Genomic DNA, 17,007 nt, shown 5'->3' with positions numbered 1-17,007 from the left:
TTAACTTAATTCGTATGCTGTGGGCTATCATTTTGGTAACTAATGACATTTAGCAATGATATTTCAGTGACTCTCAAGGGCTTAAAGGTCTTATTAACAGAATATAATGCCTAATACATAATTTGTAGAAAAATCCTATTTTCTTCCTGTTTTATGTATTAATTGCATTTCTTTACTTTGAAAAATTATGGTGCAAAGTGAATTCTTTCAATAAATGATAATTCACCACCTCTTATTTTATGATAAAACGTCCTAAATTAATGTTGAGACATCTTTCTGCTTGTCATTTTTATAATACAGAGTTTACTCTTTTGATCTTTCTAGTATATCTAGTGCAAGTGTTGTATTTTTTAAAATAATACTTCATGGATTAGATTTTGTTTATATATAGTAGAATAAAATATTTGAAAATGGGCCATATGGTATATCAAAATCCAAGATAATAAAAATAAAAAAAGTCTGAGAAATATTTAAGTTATAGCACATTAAGCTAAACTATAGAGAAACGCTGGACTTAGGAACTCTTATCATTTTTACTTACTTTTGACAGTGACTTATTTAGAGATGCGTTTATGTGTTTAATTAAAATTCCATCCAGCTAGGACTATAACTTTCTCATATCCTGTAAAATAAGCCACCATTGTAACAGAGTACAGCAACTGGTTCTGAACTGGTTCTGAACTCACTCGTGGATGGCTATGATTTGAACCTAAGAAGCTGGCCTGATCAGAGTAATTGCAGACATTCATATGCACCACCTTTACCAAGCCCTGCTGGGTTCCGTTCAATGTCTGAAGCTAGGCCGTGTTTGATCTTTCTGTGGGTTCTTGTACGGTCTCTTTTCCTCTAAGCTACATGGTTTTCACCCCTTACCACTGTTTCTGTCATCAGTTTCTTTATGAAACACCAACTGATGTCAACCCAAAAGGTGTGAATTTTTTTTTAACACTTCTTCCTTTTAACCCCTCACATGTGTACTCATATGTAACTTGGCATTAAAAAAAAAACTACTAGTAAGCTTTTTTTAGGTATTGTCTTAAACTGTGAATGATTTGTGATCGAGCTCTTTTTTGGCAGCCTTTGCTTCTCAAAATTGAGAGGCATGTAACTTCTGCTGGCTGGTCGGGCGCACTGATTACATTTCAGCCCTGGGAGAGAGCATTCTTTACTCCCTGCAACCTTCCCTGTGGTGTATAGAATCCATTCCTGTCATGGCGCTCCAGGAGGAGCACTTTTTAAAAGACCACTTGGTGGGACTGGCACTGTAGCATAGTAGGTAAAGCCGCCGCCTCCAGTGACGGCATCATATATGGGTTTGAGTCCTGGCTGCTCCTCTTCCGATCCAACTCTCTGCTATGGCTTGGGAAAGCAGTAGAAGATGGCCCAAGTCCTTGGGCCCCTGCACCTGTGTGGGAGACCCAGAAAAAGCTCCTGGCTCTTGGTTCCTGGCTTCGGATCGGCCCTGCTCTGGCCATTGCAGCCATCTGGGGAGTGAACCAGAAAATGTAAGACCTCTCTCTCTTTCTCTCTCTCTCTCTCTGCCTCTCCTTCTCTCTGTGTGTAACTGACTTTCAACTAAATAAATAAATCTAAAAAAAAAAAAAAAAAAACACTTGGTAAAGAGCAGGAGGGAAGACAGAATGTAGTTAAGACAGTTCCCAGATTACCCAGATTAGTACCCATCAAAGGCATGCCTGGTAACAGGAAGCAAGCAACCCTATTTTCCTTCTAGTGGGAAACCATTCTTGAATTTGGGCCTCAAGGTGTCTGAGGAAACACTCAGCTGTCAGAGAAAGTGATTATTTCTTTCTAGAACACCCAGGCAGAGAAGCCAAGAGGAAGACAACCAAATCCCTTCCTTAGAGGTAACTTCTCAATATGTTTGTGCTGCCCACTCGCCATTTTTTACAGTCATATTGACATGCTTTGGTCTGGTTCAACTTTGCTTTGGACAGTTGACTTGAAAAGGAAGTACATGTTTGTCCATGACCCAGGGAGGTAAAGGAGATTCCCTGTCCCATCATGGTGGTGGCACAGGTGAGGGGTGAGCAGTGCCCAAGGGAGAGGATGTGCAGAGAAACCAGCTGCAACTGCCCCTGTATACACCGAGAGACTAGGAAATGTATTCATTTTAAAATACTGCCAAGATAGGGTAGGTGTGACTATTAAATACTGAAAGTTATGTTACTATCTTAGATAGCAAGGGCCTTATAACTGTGTAGCTTAGGAGCTGGCAAACATTACTCTACAGTCCAGGTAGTAAACATTTTCAGCTTTTCAGACCAAACAATCTCTCACAACTATTTTTTTTTTTTTTTTGACAGACAGAGTGGACAGTGAGAGAGAGACAGAGAGAAAAAGGTCTTCCTTTGCCGTTGGTTCACCCTCCAATGGCCGCTGCAGCAGGTGCGCTCGGCCGGCGCACTGCGCTGATCCGAAGCCAGGAGCCAGGTGCTTCTCCTGGTCTCCCATGTGGGTGCAGGACCCAAGGACTTGGGCCATCTTCCACTGCACTCCCTGGCCACAGCAGAGAGCTGGCCTGGAAGAGGGGCAACTAGGACAGAATCCGGCACCCCGACCGGGACTAGAACCCGGTGTGCTGGCACCGAAGGCGGAGGATTAGCCTATTGAGCCACAGCACCGGCCTTCTCACAATTATTAATATTAGCTGCTGTCATGTCCGATCAGTCATAGACAGCACATAACACATGGGCATAACTGTGTGCCAATAAAAATTTAAATTTTATACAATTTTCACTAAAAAAATTCTTCTGTTCTTTTAGCTATTTAAAGTTAGAAAGACCAATGCTGATTGCCTGGTTTGATTAGCTTATTCTGTATGCATCTGTACAAATTTATACTATGCCCCATTAAAGTGTGTAAGTATTACATATTAATCAAAAAAAGTTTTAATGAAATAAAAAATAAGGTGTAAAAACCATTATGGGCTCACAGATCATATAAAAATAGGCAGCAGGCTAGATTTGGCCCATGAACCATAGTTTGTGATCCTTTAAGTAACTAAACTCAAAAGGCATGATACTTATATGTTTTTACTTAAAACTTCACAAAATGAAAATGAAAGATTCCATACTTTCTGAAGAGATTCACCAGAAAGTGTTTTCATTAGGGGGGAAATGTTGGATTTGAGATCCAATTCCAGTCCATCCCCCTTTCTTCTTCTTTTCTTCTCCTCTGAGCCCAACACTTATCCAGGAACAAGTAAATGTGTGGGCACTGCTGTTTGGCAAGATGGTGATTACCCCAAAAGGAAGAAATGTTTTTCCGTAAATCCTTCTAATGAAAAATACTTAGAAGTATGTTTTTGGATGATCCGTGAGGACTGTATGTGTATCAGAAACTATGCCACAATGGGACACAATGGTAAGCAGTCAGACCTCAGACTCAAGTGCTGGTTGTCTATTTTGGAAGCTCAGGGGAAAGTTCCTAGAGGAGGTAACCTACAATTCCATTCTTTTCCTGTCAGTACTCAGACACAATGTCTTCATTGATTTAATGTATTTTTAAAATATTCTGCCTCTTTTCAAAAGTATTTATTTACTTATTTGAAAGGCAGAGAGAGAGAGAAAGAGATCTCCCATGTACTGATTCACTCCTCAAATACTTGCAACATCCAGGAGTGAGCCAGGCCAAAGCAGGGAGCCAGATCTCCATCTGGGTTTCCCATGTGGGTGGTGGGTGCCCAAGTACTTGAGCCTTCATTTGCTACCTCCCAGGGTCTGCAATAGTAGGAAGTGAGAATGGAGAGTGGAGCCAGGACTCAAATTTGTGCAGTCCAACATGGGATGTGGGCTCAAGTGTTGCCCCAAATGCGGGCTCCACTGAGACTAGTATGGATGAAACATCCCTGCTTCTCACAAAAAACAACGTCTTTGCTTATGATCCAGATGTTAAAATTTGTATTTCTTAAAAAAAATAAAAAAGATGAGGGAAGTACTTATCTGTCTCAAATGCCGCTGAGAAGTGCAGTGAAGTAACAGAGAAGGGACCATTAGATTGGCAACATGGACAATTAGGAGCTGTGTCAGTAAAGAGCTGGGGAATCACAGCTAGAATAGGTTGCAAGTGAATTTGGGGATGTGAGGGACAGTGTGGTGGCATAGCTGGCAAAGCTGGGGAAAAGCAGTCGAGGATGCCCCAAGTGTTTGGGCCCCTGATACCCATGTGGGAGACCTCATGAAGCTCCGGCTCCTGGCTTCAGTCTAACCCAGCCCTGGCCATTATGGCCATCTGGGGAGTGAACCAGTGGATGGAAGATCTATCTCTTCCTCTCTCTCTTTGTAACTGTGACTTTCAAATAAATAAATAAATCTTTAAAAAAAAAGGAATGTGGAGACCAACATTTTGGCCCAGTAGAATAAGCCACTGCCTGTGATGCCAGAATCCAATATGGGCACCAATTCAAGTCCCAGCTGCTTCACTTTCAATCCAGCTCCCTGCTAATACACCTAGGGAACCAGATGAAGATACCCAATTGCTTGGGCCTCTGTCACCCATGAGGGAGACCCAGCTGGAGTTCCAGACTTCTGGCATTGGCCTGGCCATTTGGGGAGTGAACCAGCAGATAGAAGACTCTCTCTCTCTCTCTCTCTCTCTCTCTTTGTAACTCTGCCTTCCAAATAAATAAATTTTTTAAAAAATAAAAATAAATTAAAAATTTAATAATGGATGTGAGGTGACGCAAAATTAGTTTCAAGAAGTTTCATGAAGGCAAGCAGAGACATAGGGCACAGGCTAGAATAAGATATGGCATTAAGAAACTTTTTTTTAGGATCAAAGATAATGCAGTATATTTTCAAGGGAATGATAAGGTTCCAGCAGAGAGGGAGAAATTAATATGAGAATGTGGGAATAATAGTTGGACGTAGATCTTTGTTGAAGCAAGAATGAATGAAGTGCAGAACTCTAGTGAAGAGGTTGCACTGTGACAGAGGTAAAATGTGACATCCATTTAATAGCAGAAGGGGGGCCGGACGCTGTGGCATAGTGGTTAAAGCTACCGCCTCCAGTGCCAGCATCCCATAGGGGCACTGGTTTGAGACCCGGCTGCTCCACTTCCAATCCAGCTCTCTGCTAAGGCCTGGGAAAGCAGTAGAAGATGGCCTAACTCCTTGGGCCCCTGCACCCATGTAGGAGACCTGGAAGAAACTCCTGGCTCCTGGTTTCAGATCGACGCAGCTCCGGCCATTGAGGCCAACTGGGGAGTGAACCAGCGGATGGAAGACCTCTCTCTCTTTCTCTCTCTGCCTCTCCTTCTCTCTTGTGTGTAACTTTGACTTTAAAATAAATAAATAAATCTTTTAAAAAAAATAGCAGTAGGGACACTAAGGAATTGTTAGGAAAGTCTGAAAGTTTTCACAGTGGTGTTTCCACCTCTGCAAACACTTTTTAAAATTTTGATGAGCATGTAGTGATTGTACATGTTAGCCATTTATGGAGTGCAATGTGATATGTCAATACCTATATATAAGGGGTACTGATCAAATCAAGGTAGTTAACATTGCAATCTCCTCATAATTGCTTTATATTTGGAGCCAGATGAGGGAATTCCTGTCGGATTGCTTCCTTTTGCTCGGTGAAGTCTAAAGCAAAACTACCAGTTGGGAGAAACAGATCACTGGAAGTGGCCAGGTGGAAGGACTGCCAGTACCAGCCACTGGGAACAGCACTCATGTGGATGATGAACAACTGAGAATAATGACAGGAAGGAAGTGGGAAAGCAGCGTGAACCAGGTGCTAAAAGTCACTATTCAGGGCCGGCGCCGTGGCTCACTAGGCTAATCCTCTGCCTTGCGGCGCTGGCACACCGGGTTCTAGTCCCGGTCGGGGCGCCGGATTCTGTCCCGGTTGCCCCTCCCTCTTCCAGGCCAGCTCTCTGCTGTGGCCAGGGAGTGCAGTGGAGGATGGCCCAGGTGCTTGGGCTCTGCACGCCATGGGAGACCAGGAGAAGTACTTGGCTCCTGCCTTCAGATCAGCGCGGTGCGCTGGCCGTAGCGCGCCAGCCACGGCGACCATTGGAGAGTGAACCAACGGCAAAAGGAAGACCTTTCTCTGTCTCTCTCTCTCTCACTGTCCACTCTGCCTGTCAAAAAATAAAAAAAAAAAAAAATTAAAAAAAAAGTCACTATTCAGAGAGGAGGAGAGACTGGGGAGGTCTGTGTAGAACTTCGTCAGGAGGCATAGCCCACCTCCACAGGCATGGGCTTGCCTCTGAAAACCTGTTTGCTAGCGGGGCTCTTTGTAAGACCTATTTAAATCAAGTTACTTGAAACTCGATGGCCAAAAGGTGGTTATTGAAGTACCAAGGTGTTCCTTTGTCTCTATCTGAGTGTGACTTGGGCCAGGATGTTCCATCTAGTACATGACCTAAAACTTCTCAAGACAGGCCTTTTCCGTATTTACTGTTTGTTAAATTCCCAGTTTCATGCTTCTTGTAAATCGCTCCAGTCTCCTCACTGCCCACTAGAATCTCTGGAGAGCTGTTGCTCTCCACATTGAGACTCATGTATGGGCCCCCTGCACTTGCCTGGGCTTTAGCTAACGATGCTAATCTCAGAAGCAACACACGGATTGGCTCTCCTTTGCTTATGACATAAGGAGGGTACTTCCAGAAGTCTGGAAAAAATGACATTAAAAGAGAAATTTATTTGGATGCAAAAATTTTAAATCTTGCATTTTATTTATGATATACCTTTTCCATGAAACTTTTGAAGACTCCTTGAATCAAAAAGAACCGTCAAGGTCATTTAGGTCAGTTAGGCAAATCTCCTGCTTAATTTAAGATCTCCTTTTTTGCTTTTCATATTGGTGGCCTTCTTTTGTGTCAGTTCTACAATTTTTCCCTTTATATAGGAGATGGTTTCTTTTTTTCCCCCAGAAACCTTTTATTTAAGGTATGTAAACTTACACATTTCATAAATACAACTTGAGGAACACGGTGATTCTTCCCACCCTACACGCCCAGGAGATAGTTTCATCTCAGGAAAACTGACTTTCATGTCTCACATTTATATTTTTGGTCATTTGTGCCCACTTGTTTTGAAATCGGTTGAGTACATAGGCCTTTGACTTGCTTTTTCTCACTTGCGTGTAATAGTTTTACCCATCTTTTGTTCGATAACACTGAGGTTAGAACTTTAAGTGATTTTGTGACAATTGGTTTCAAAGATGATGTTGATTTAAGCAGCAGTGATTTGACACCCTGGTCATGAAATTTTACACTTTGAAACTCACACAGATCCAACTAATGATTTCTCTCCCAGAGAGGCATGTACCGCAGGTGGGCCATTAAAATTTCAGTTTCACTTGCAATTTATCCTGTGAAGAGAGGATGATTCTAAAATTTGATTCTGAGGTTTGTAATAATCTGTAAGGTTGCAGATCTGCAATGAGGCAATGAGTGTTCCTTTTCAATCTCTTATCAAAGTGTAATTAACTGAAGACATTGACTGCTATGGAATAAATCTTGTGACTTTTAGACTACCCTGAGTACACTCAGATTTCCAAATCCTGATTATGTAGTCAGTGGCTGTGCATTATCTAGTTCATGGAGTGTTCAGATCTTTGCTCAATATAGTGAATTATAATGGGGAGAGCAATGTCTTTGGAGAAAGCAAGACCTGAGCTCAGCTCTCAGCTTGACCATTTACCAGCTCTAGGTCTTTTGTCAGTCATCTAACCTTTGTCAGCCCTCCTCTCCTCTTCTGTGAAGCAAGTGCTATCAGATAGACACGTTATGTTGTGTAAGGATTGTATGAGATAATGTTCATAAAGTATGCAAACAGTGCCTGGTGCTTAGTAGGTGGTGAGCTAATGTCAGGTATCCTTTCCTTCTGTTTCCTGTCCTATTTTCCTTTTTGCATCTGGGTTAGCAGACAGAAGCACTGGGCTTGATTCCTTGGTCATTCTTTATCATCCTAGAAAATCAGGAACATTTTCGGAATATTTTGTGTCATAATTGCTTACCCCTTAGTCCTCATTGCAAGGGTAAATACTACTACTGTTGGGAAGAGAAGGGAAGGGAAAAGCTTAGGAATGAAAAGAGGATGTTGGGGATGGGGCGGGGGGAGGTTGGGGCGTAGCACATAAAGCTACCACCTTTGATGCTGGCATCCCATATGGTCACTGGTTCATGTCCCACCTTACACTTACAATCCAGCTCCATGTTAATGGCTTGGGAAAGCAGCAAACTACTTGGGAGACCCAGATGAAGCTCCTGGCTCCTGGCTGTGGCCTGGCCCAATACTGGCCATGCAGCCATTTGGAAAATGAACCTGCAGATGAAGTTCTCTCTCACTCTCCCTCCCTCCCTTCCTCCCTCCCTCCCTCTTTCTCTGTAACTCTGACTTTCAAAATAAATAACTAAATCATTTTTAAGTGGATGTTTGGGAGATAGAAGAGGGTGAGAGATGTGGGAAGAGGAAGTGACAAAGAAGAGAATAGCAAGGACAAAGGCCCACCTAGTAGGGGATGGGAGCCTTATGTAGAAATGACAAGCTTTCTTAGAGCCAGGCCATTGTGTGCTGCAGAACCAAGACCAAAGGACATGGATAAAATAGATCTGTGTTCAAAGCCTGGCTTCTCCAATGATTAGTTCTGGGACCTTGAACAAGATTTTGAACCTCTAAGCATTTCAGTTTCCAAGTGAAGAAAACAACAGCTAAGGTTGCTGAGTACTTTGCTGCATGTCCGTGTTCTTCATTTAAATTCTCACGTGGATTCCATATGGTGTTATGATGTTTAGAATTATTATCCTTATTTTATAAATGTGGAAACTGACTGAAGGACATGATCATGCTTGTTCAAGATCATAGAACCAGGAGGCCGGGATTTGACCTAGTGGTAAGACACTATTTGAGCAATAGGACCAGAGGCCCTGTTTGTCACTGACCTGTGGCCAGGTCCAATGTGGGGAGAAATACGAAGGAGGTGGTAGCCTTGGGTTCTCAGTGAAGGCTTTCTTCCCTGTGCCAGCATCCTGAGATGGAGCTGAGACTTTATTTACTGGGGGATAGGGGGTTGGGGGTGGTCCCTCCAACCTGTTGGGGCCCAGCTCCTTTGGGTTCCTCTGACACCCCTGCCCCTGCCCAGAACAAGTGCCAGTTCTCACTCTGGAGCCTTAATAAACTGCAGTTTGTATCCAGAAAAAAAAAGACACTATTTGGGACACCCATAGCCTCTATCAGAGTGCCTGGGCTCAGGGTCCAGCTCAACTCCCAATTCCAGCTTCCTGCTAATGTGCATCCTAGAAGGTAGCAGGTGATGTCTCAAGTACTTGGGTTTCTGCCAATCATATGGGAGACCTGGGTTGATTTCCCAGCTCCCAGCCTCAACCTGGCCCCAACCTTGGCTATTGTGGACAGTTGTACAATTTGTGTCTCTTTCTTTAAATATTCACTTATTTAAAAGGCAGAGTTACAGAGAGGGGCAGGGTGGTGGGGGAGAGAGAGAGAGAGAGAGAGAGAGAGCGAGCCTCCATCCCTTGGTTCACTCTCCAAATGGCTACAATGGACTCTGCTGGGCCAAGCTGAAGGCAGGAGCCTGCTACTCCATCTGGATCTCCACATGTGTAGCAGGAGCCCAAGCACTTGAGCCATCTTTGCTTTCTCAGGCACATTAGCATGGAGCTGAATTGGAAGTGAAGCAGCAGAGATCCAAGCCAGTACTCATATGGGATGCTGGCATCACTGGCAGCAGCTTACCCACTGTGCCACAGCACTGGTTCCTGTCTGTCTGTTTCTGTTTTTCTGTCTTTTGCTGAGAAGATGAATTTGAGAAGGTGAAATTATCAAATTCCCACAACTTTTGCCCTTGCCCCCTTATCTATGGGCCTATATGACAACTGATGTCATGGTAACCAACAGGCCCACCTGCTAGCCCAGGCTGTTATATAACTAGCCCCAGGCCACTGTGGTCTGTAAGTCCATTTAAGCAACTGGAGGTCATGGCTAGTTGTGGCTGTTGGTGGATGCAGATGCTTGTGGATGCATGTGGACACGCGTATGCAGCTGTATGTGGGTGTGTGGCTATATGTGTGGATATATATAGATGTCTGTGTGTGTGTGTCCAACTGCCTCAGCAGACACAAAAGAGGGTATCCCCTGTGACCCCATCACTGTTGGAGGCTAGTGGCTGTTCCTTGTGCATTTCTTACTGCACCATTGTGAGTAAAGGAGATGTAAATTCACAAAGGACTCTGAGTTGTTTTCTGACCTATCGGTATCCAAATCTTGTCCTGAGCCCTAAACCCTGGGCATACACTTTCAAGTAAGTAAAATAAATAAATGAGTAAATAATAAAACTTAAAAACAAATGGTCACAGAGCCAAGCTTTGGCTGTGGATGCCATGCCCTAGAGCTCACATGTTGGGATTGCGTTCAAGCTATGTCCAGGGTGTACGGAGGACATGAGGTACGACTGTGAATGGGCCACACAGGATCTGCCGTTTGTGCTGGGACATGTGCACCCTTCCTTTCACTCTTCCCCTCTCCCTGGCTGTTTGCCTTCTATTAGCCATGTGGTGCGACTTAATTCCAGAAATTTCCCATCTGGTTAAATGGAGAAGAAGAAACGACTGTGCAGCTTTACCTCAAACACACTCTCAGTTTCATTGTCAAGGAAGTCAAGTTGGCTTAACTGAAGCCTATTTTCAGGGGTTGGTTCTATTGATTCCACTCCTGGCTATGAATCAAAACAAATCTAAGTTACTTGGTAGTAGAGGAGACAAAACTACTTCACACACACACACACACACACACAGGAGAATTGATTATTCAGTTTCTTCTCAAATACGTTTGGAAGACTTTGTCAAGTTAAATGAAGCCATATTTGGCCACTGTCTTATTGATTGGTGGTTATTTCTTCTATCAGGTCAGCCTGTGTTTCAGCATCAAATAACATTGCCTGATTGCCCATTTGTCAATTCATCATTTAACACTTACTGGTAGTCTGTTACATTCTAAACACTATGCTACATATGAGTAATATCCAGGTAAATGAGATAGGCCTTCTTTCAAGTAGGTCATTGTCTAATGATCCAAAAGTAAATGTTTACACTCTCACATAAGTTCAGAAACAAAGGCAAATACAAGGTTTGTCCTTTGTGTTCTCTATTTTTACAAGACCAGAATGTTTTTTTCTTATGATGTACATCTTCACTTTTCTATTGAGAATTTTTCTGCATTTCAATAAAAAATAACCATACACACTTGTTTTGAGTTTTTTATTAATACAGATTTTAAAAGTAAGTTAGAAAATAAATTTTCTCCTTATAATTGTTTAAAATTATTAAGGGAAACTTTGTTTTTTCCAACTATGAGGCCAAATGTTCAGTAATAAGCAAAAAGAAAAAATACTGGGACACAAAGAAAATTGAAGTTATTCTATAATCCTACTCTATAGGAATCATTTATTGAATGACCAGTTGACTTGTAAAGGTTTTCTATTGTATACATATATGTGAAAATATGGGATTTTTTTTCCTTTTCAAAACAGAGCCTGTTGGAACATTAGATGTCTGGTACATAAAGCAGCATGTGGACTACAACAGACAACACATTTCTCTTTTCTGGAAGGTAAGTTTTCAGTTTCAACTTAAAACTCAAGGGACAGAGTGGGCATTTGTTCTCATGGTTAAACTACTTGTTGGGATGCCATGTCAGAGTGCCTGGGTTCAAGTTTTGAGTCTGTTCTTGACTCCAGATTTTACTAATGTGCACTTAGAAGGTAGCAGGTGACAGCTCTAGTACTTGGGTCCCTGTCGCTCATGTGAAAAACCCAGATTGAGTTCTCAGCTCCCAACTTTAGCCTGGCCCAGCCTTGTCCACTGTGGGCATTTGGGAGTGAACCAGTGGGTGGGATCTCTCTCTCTCTCTCTCTCTCCTCTCTCTCTCCCCTCTCTCTCCCCCTCTCAAATAAAAATAAAATAAATTTAAAAAATGTTTTAAAGCCAGGTACACTCTGCCTTTAAAAAAAAAAACCCAAGGGGAAAAAAAAAAAAACTCAAAGGAATTACACATTTGAATGACGAGTTTCAAGGCAGAACATCCATAGTGGCTTTGATATGATGCTTCAGTGGTTTTTCTCAAACTGATTCATGGTACATGATGCAGTGTCATTAACCTTTCCCAGAAAAGGAGGAGAGCTCTGGCTGAGTTCTTTCCTCCATGCTACTTCCTGTCCAGTCGTGGTCCCTTCTCATCTCTGATTCCCCCACCCTCTGACCCCAAATACCAGGTCTCTTCGAACTCTCTTTGTGTTTCCCTCTCTTTCCATCCCTCTCTCTTCTTTTTTTTTTTTTTTTTTAGACTTATTTATTTATTTATTTGAGAGGCAGAGTTAGAGACAGAGGGAGAGACAGAGGGAGGAGTCTTCTGTCCACTGATTCACTCCCCAAATGACCATAATGGCCAGAGCTAGGCCAATCCAAAGCCAAGAGCCAGGAGCTTCTTCCAGGTCTCCCAAATGGGTTCAGGGACCCAAGGACTTGGGCATCCTCCACTGCTTTCCCAGGCTATTATCAAGGAGCTGGATTGAAAGTGGATCAGCCAGGACTCAAACTGGTGCCCATATAGGATGCCAGCACTGCAGGCAGACTTAACCTACTACATCCCAGAACTGGCCGCTCCTCTGTCTTCTAAATCATTTGCCCAGCAGTGACTATGCCACCTTACCTTTTCACTCTTTGGGGAAAAAAAAAAAAAGATGAGAAAACTGTGAGTGTGGGGTATTGGAAATGGATTTCCTGTAGTCCCTGAAAAGGGAGAGAGCAGGAAAAAAATAGCTACCCCACCTTAGGAATACTAGTAATGGTGAGAAAGGATATAAACAGGATTAGGAAGGAGCCTGGCTCAGAAGTAAACCATGAGGCTGAACATTATTATAGAATGTAAAAATTCCACCAAGTGCTGAAAGCTGGCATTGCCATTTCATGTAATCACCAACAAAAACCTTATGAAGGAGACACAGGTATCCCCAATTGACAGATAAGAAAGCCAACTGTCAGAGAAAGGAAGTCCTTGTTCAAGGTCATCCAGCTACTAAGTGCAGATCTGGAATTTAAAAAAAAAAAAAGGTTTTATTATTTGACAGAGTGACAGAAAGAACAAGGAAAAAGAGGAAGGAGAGGTCTTCCTTCCGCTTGTTCACTCCCCAAATGGCTGCCACAGCTGAGGCTAGGCCAGACTGAGGCCTGAAGCCTGGAACTCCATCAGAATCTCCCACGCGGGTGGCAGGGGCCCAAGCACTTGAGCCATATTCTGCTGCCTTCCAGAGAAAATTAGCAGGAAGCTGGATTTGAAGTGGAGAAGCCAGGACTTGAATCAGCACCCTGAAATTGGAGGCCAGAGCCATAAGTAGTGGCTGCACCACAACACTGCCCCACCCCCACCATTCACAACTTTTTCTGCTACATCATGACTCATGGTTGTTGAAAGAAAATGCTCTTTGAATTGAGCTACTAATTTGTAAGCTTATGTGAAGGGATTTCCTGTGAGCTGTGTTCCTCTTTATTTCTCAATACTCATACCTCTTTCACTACATCTCTTCCAGTTAGAGGTAAATGAACAATTTTGGGAATTATGAACCCAATGAATATAACATTTTCTGATGGTTTTACCATGATGGATTTTAATAATTATAGTCTTCTTCAATTTTAAGAAATGAGCCCTTGCTTTCTCTCTTTCTCCCTCTCTCTCTCCCCCCCCCAAAAATATCTCATATAAAAGGAAACTACTATAAATAGCTAGCTGAATCAAGCACTTTGTTTGGAAGCTAACACTGCAGCTGTACCAATGCCATCTCACTAGTCAAAGTGATCAGTTTCAGTTCATAATTGATCATAATGATAGGATCAAGTGTCAAAGGAATCACATAAACAAGACTAGTGTCTGCTAATACTAACTGATAGAATTAAAAAGGAGAGAATGATCCAACATGGGAAGCAAGATACACAGCAGACTCATCGAAAGGCAGATGTCCTAAACAGCACTCTGGCCTCAGCATCAGCCCTTAAGGCATTCGGATCTAGCTGAAGAGCCCATGAGAGTTTCACAGGCATGGAAAGCCAAGACACTGGCAAAAAAAAAAAAAAAAAAAAAAAAAAAAATGACCTAAATGAAAGATCTCTGATAGTGAGATCCCAGCGGAAAGAACAGGCCATCAAAGAAGGAGGTACCTTTCTCTGAATGGAGGCGAGAACTTCCACTTTGACTATGGTCTTGTCTAAATAAGATTGGAGTTGGCGAACTCAAGAGGCTTCCATAGCCTTGGCAGCTCATGACAAGAGCCTTGGGTGATTACTGACATCATAAATAAGTGTCCATTGTTAAATCAACAACAAGAGTCATATGTGCACTTACTCCCTATGTAGGATCTCTGTCCTTAATGTGTTGTACTATGTGAATTAACAGTATAACTAGTACTCAATCAGTACTTTATACTTTGTGTTTCTGTGTGGGTGCAAACTGTTGAAATCTTTACTTAGTATATACTAAGTTGATCTTCTGTATATAAAGATAATTGAAAATGAATTTTAATGAAGAATGGGATGGGATAGTGAGTGGGAGATGGGATGCTTGTGGGTGGGAGGGTGGTTATGGGGGGAGGGGGAGCTGCTATAATCCAAAAGTTGTACTTTGGAAATTTATATTTATTAAATAAAAGTTAAAAAATTTAAAAAAAAGAAACTAACACTGCAGCTCAAATTTTATTTTAAAATAAAGCCTATTCTCAAAGCAGGGCACTCAGAATAGCACTAATCTGGGAATACTACAAAAAAAAACAGCCCAGTTCTTAGCTACTGGTTTTCATTTTCTCGACTTAGTTTGGTTAAAACCAAAATCCTCCCTACCATCAAGTTTCCTGCCCCCAAAACATCCTCTCCATGGTGATCTGACAGATGTCTTAGTCCTGTCTCACCCCTCTGTACTCACGGTTTCCCTCAGTAGAATGAGAGCGACAATACTGCTCTCTGCAGCACTGATAAGACCATTGTGTGGGCCACTAATGACAAGACACTAGTGTGAAAATCAAGGGGCCACCAGATGAAATTAAATGGTACTGTGTCCTTATTTTTTATTCTTGTGTTGAAAGCAACATGCCCAGGACATGCTGATACAATCCTCACTGTACCACAGACAGTTTCTACCTGGTGTCAGTAAGGGACTCTGACACCAGTATGAGAGTCAAGTCAAATCAGTGTTTGTTAGCCAGAGGCAAAGCTTAGCAAACGTACACGTATGGATTCTTCTCTGCTGCTCTTGAACTTGTTCCTGTTCTCCTAAGTTTAGGCTCTCAGATGAGGTCTTGGAACTTGAAAGAACTTCAGCGTCCTTCTAGTCTACCCTTTCCTCTCCTTGTAAGCACGGCCCCTACTCCTGCGGTGATAGACAGGTGTCTCTGCCAGAACCCCGACAGCCTGTGCTGTGAGTGGATCGCTCTTGTGATGAGAAAATCTTTCATTTTGTGTAGCCAGAACTGTGGGCCCAAGCAGAATGCCTTGGACTGGAACTGGCTTGTAGAAGAAATCAAAGAGGTAAATCCTAGAAGCTTCTATCACTTGGTGACAGTGGCTGGTTTTCACAGGGCAACTTCCAAACCAGCCTAAGGACCCCCAGGGTGAGGAAACAGCCCCCAGTTTTGCAGGACCAAGTCGTTTTCTGTCAAATCCTGGACGTCTTCAGACCACTCACATGGAGATGGGGATACAGACACTGACCAGAGTTACTGAGATGAGCAGTCCCGCTTTGGAGCGCAAACCACAGACTTCTGGAACCACAGGGAATCAACCATCACATAGTTCCCCTCGTCCCCATCATTTTCCACACACGGAAACTGACGTTGAAAGAGGTCATTTGCAACAAGGGGCTCTCAGATGAGATGGCCCTGCTTCTGGGGGTGGGGAGAGTCACTGCCTCTTCTGTTTGAATCCCCCCAGAAAGCTCAATTTCATCCTCAGACTGGGGATCCCTCCTCCACCTTCAGACAGTCTGCAGACTCAACAGGATGGTGACAGGGCACAAGGGGCTCATGTAAATGTCACACCAGAAGGGAAACGCTTTGTGGTGGAGCCCAAGTCATAGCTCAGTGGGGGAAGGGAGCAGCCATGTGCATGTGGTGAGGTTTTTCCCTGTGAGCAACGCTGGGAAACCAAATGTAAGGGCCACCCCTTGAATGAAGAGGGGAATTTCAGGCCGTGGCACCAGAGGAAGCCCCAGGAAAACCCCACCAGCCTGTGAACCAAGTGGCAGCTTTCATCTGGGGAAGTGGGCAATGGCCTTCAGTTTTGTAGAATGTTTATATTAGAAGAGAGTAAACAGGGCTGAACAGGTGCAGCCCCTGTTGTGGAGGGCGAGTGTGTGTATGTGTGTGCACATGTGTGTGCAGGAGTGTACATAAAAGGGTAGTTCAAAAAGTTCATGGAAAATGGAATTAAAGGATAAGTTTATTTTGGTGCAAAAAAAAATTTGAAATCTACGCACAGGTTTTTCAAAATACATAGTCTTCATGAGCTGTTTTGAAGACTTCTCATATGTGGGTGACATGTGGCATATGTGTGTATGTATGTGAATATGTGTGTTAATGCATGTGAGTTCGTGGCTAAGGTCACAACAAGGGAGGGAGAGCATTTGTCAGGAGACCCCCTGGAGACTGTGGCTTTGGCATGGAAAGAACCACTAGAATGAAGCTTCGGCCCATAGATTTATAATGTGAGCCACAAAGGCGAAAGCTTTTCATTTCTTCATAGTGATATTTTAAAAACTAAAATCAGGTGAAATTCATTTTAGCAATATGTTTCATTTAACTTAGTACATCCAGAATATGATCATTTCAGCATGTCATCGACATTTAAAGTTATCAAGGTATTTTACCTCCTTGTTTTTTCTCCCAAGTCTTCAAAACCCAGTGCGGTTCAGGGGTTGGGAGTTCGCCATTCAGACAGCAGTGCGTCTTGCTCCAACTGGCCTCCGTGGAGGGCTGCCTGCCTTG

The 17,007-nt window shown here is 43.0% G+C and overlaps 1 protein-coding gene across 8 annotated transcripts in view; it reads left to right on the top strand.

The window, feature by feature from the left end:
• IL12RB2 (interleukin 12 receptor subunit beta 2) overlaps positions 1-17,007 on the top strand; it is a 95,772-nt gene that overhangs the window by 29,088 nt on the left and 49,677 nt on the right. For all 8 annotated transcript variants that reach the window (XM_089337243.1, XM_051856367.3, XM_070078290.2 and 5 more), the window contains one exon: positions 11,515-11,594. In XM_089337243.1, the coding sequence (XP_089193369.1) occupies positions 11,515-11,594 (80 nt within the window). The remainder of the gene's footprint in view (positions 1-11,514; positions 11,595-17,007) is intronic.

Source organism: Oryctolagus cuniculus, chromosome 7 (assembly GCF_051225735.1).
Source record: "Oryctolagus cuniculus isolate XC-2025 breed Fujian yellow rabbit chromosome 7, ASM5122573v1, whole genome shotgun sequence".
In the NCBI taxonomy this organism is placed as follows: Eukaryota; Metazoa; Chordata; class Mammalia; order Lagomorpha; family Leporidae; genus Oryctolagus; species Oryctolagus cuniculus.
This window is presented reverse-complemented; position numbering and strand designations above follow the sequence as displayed.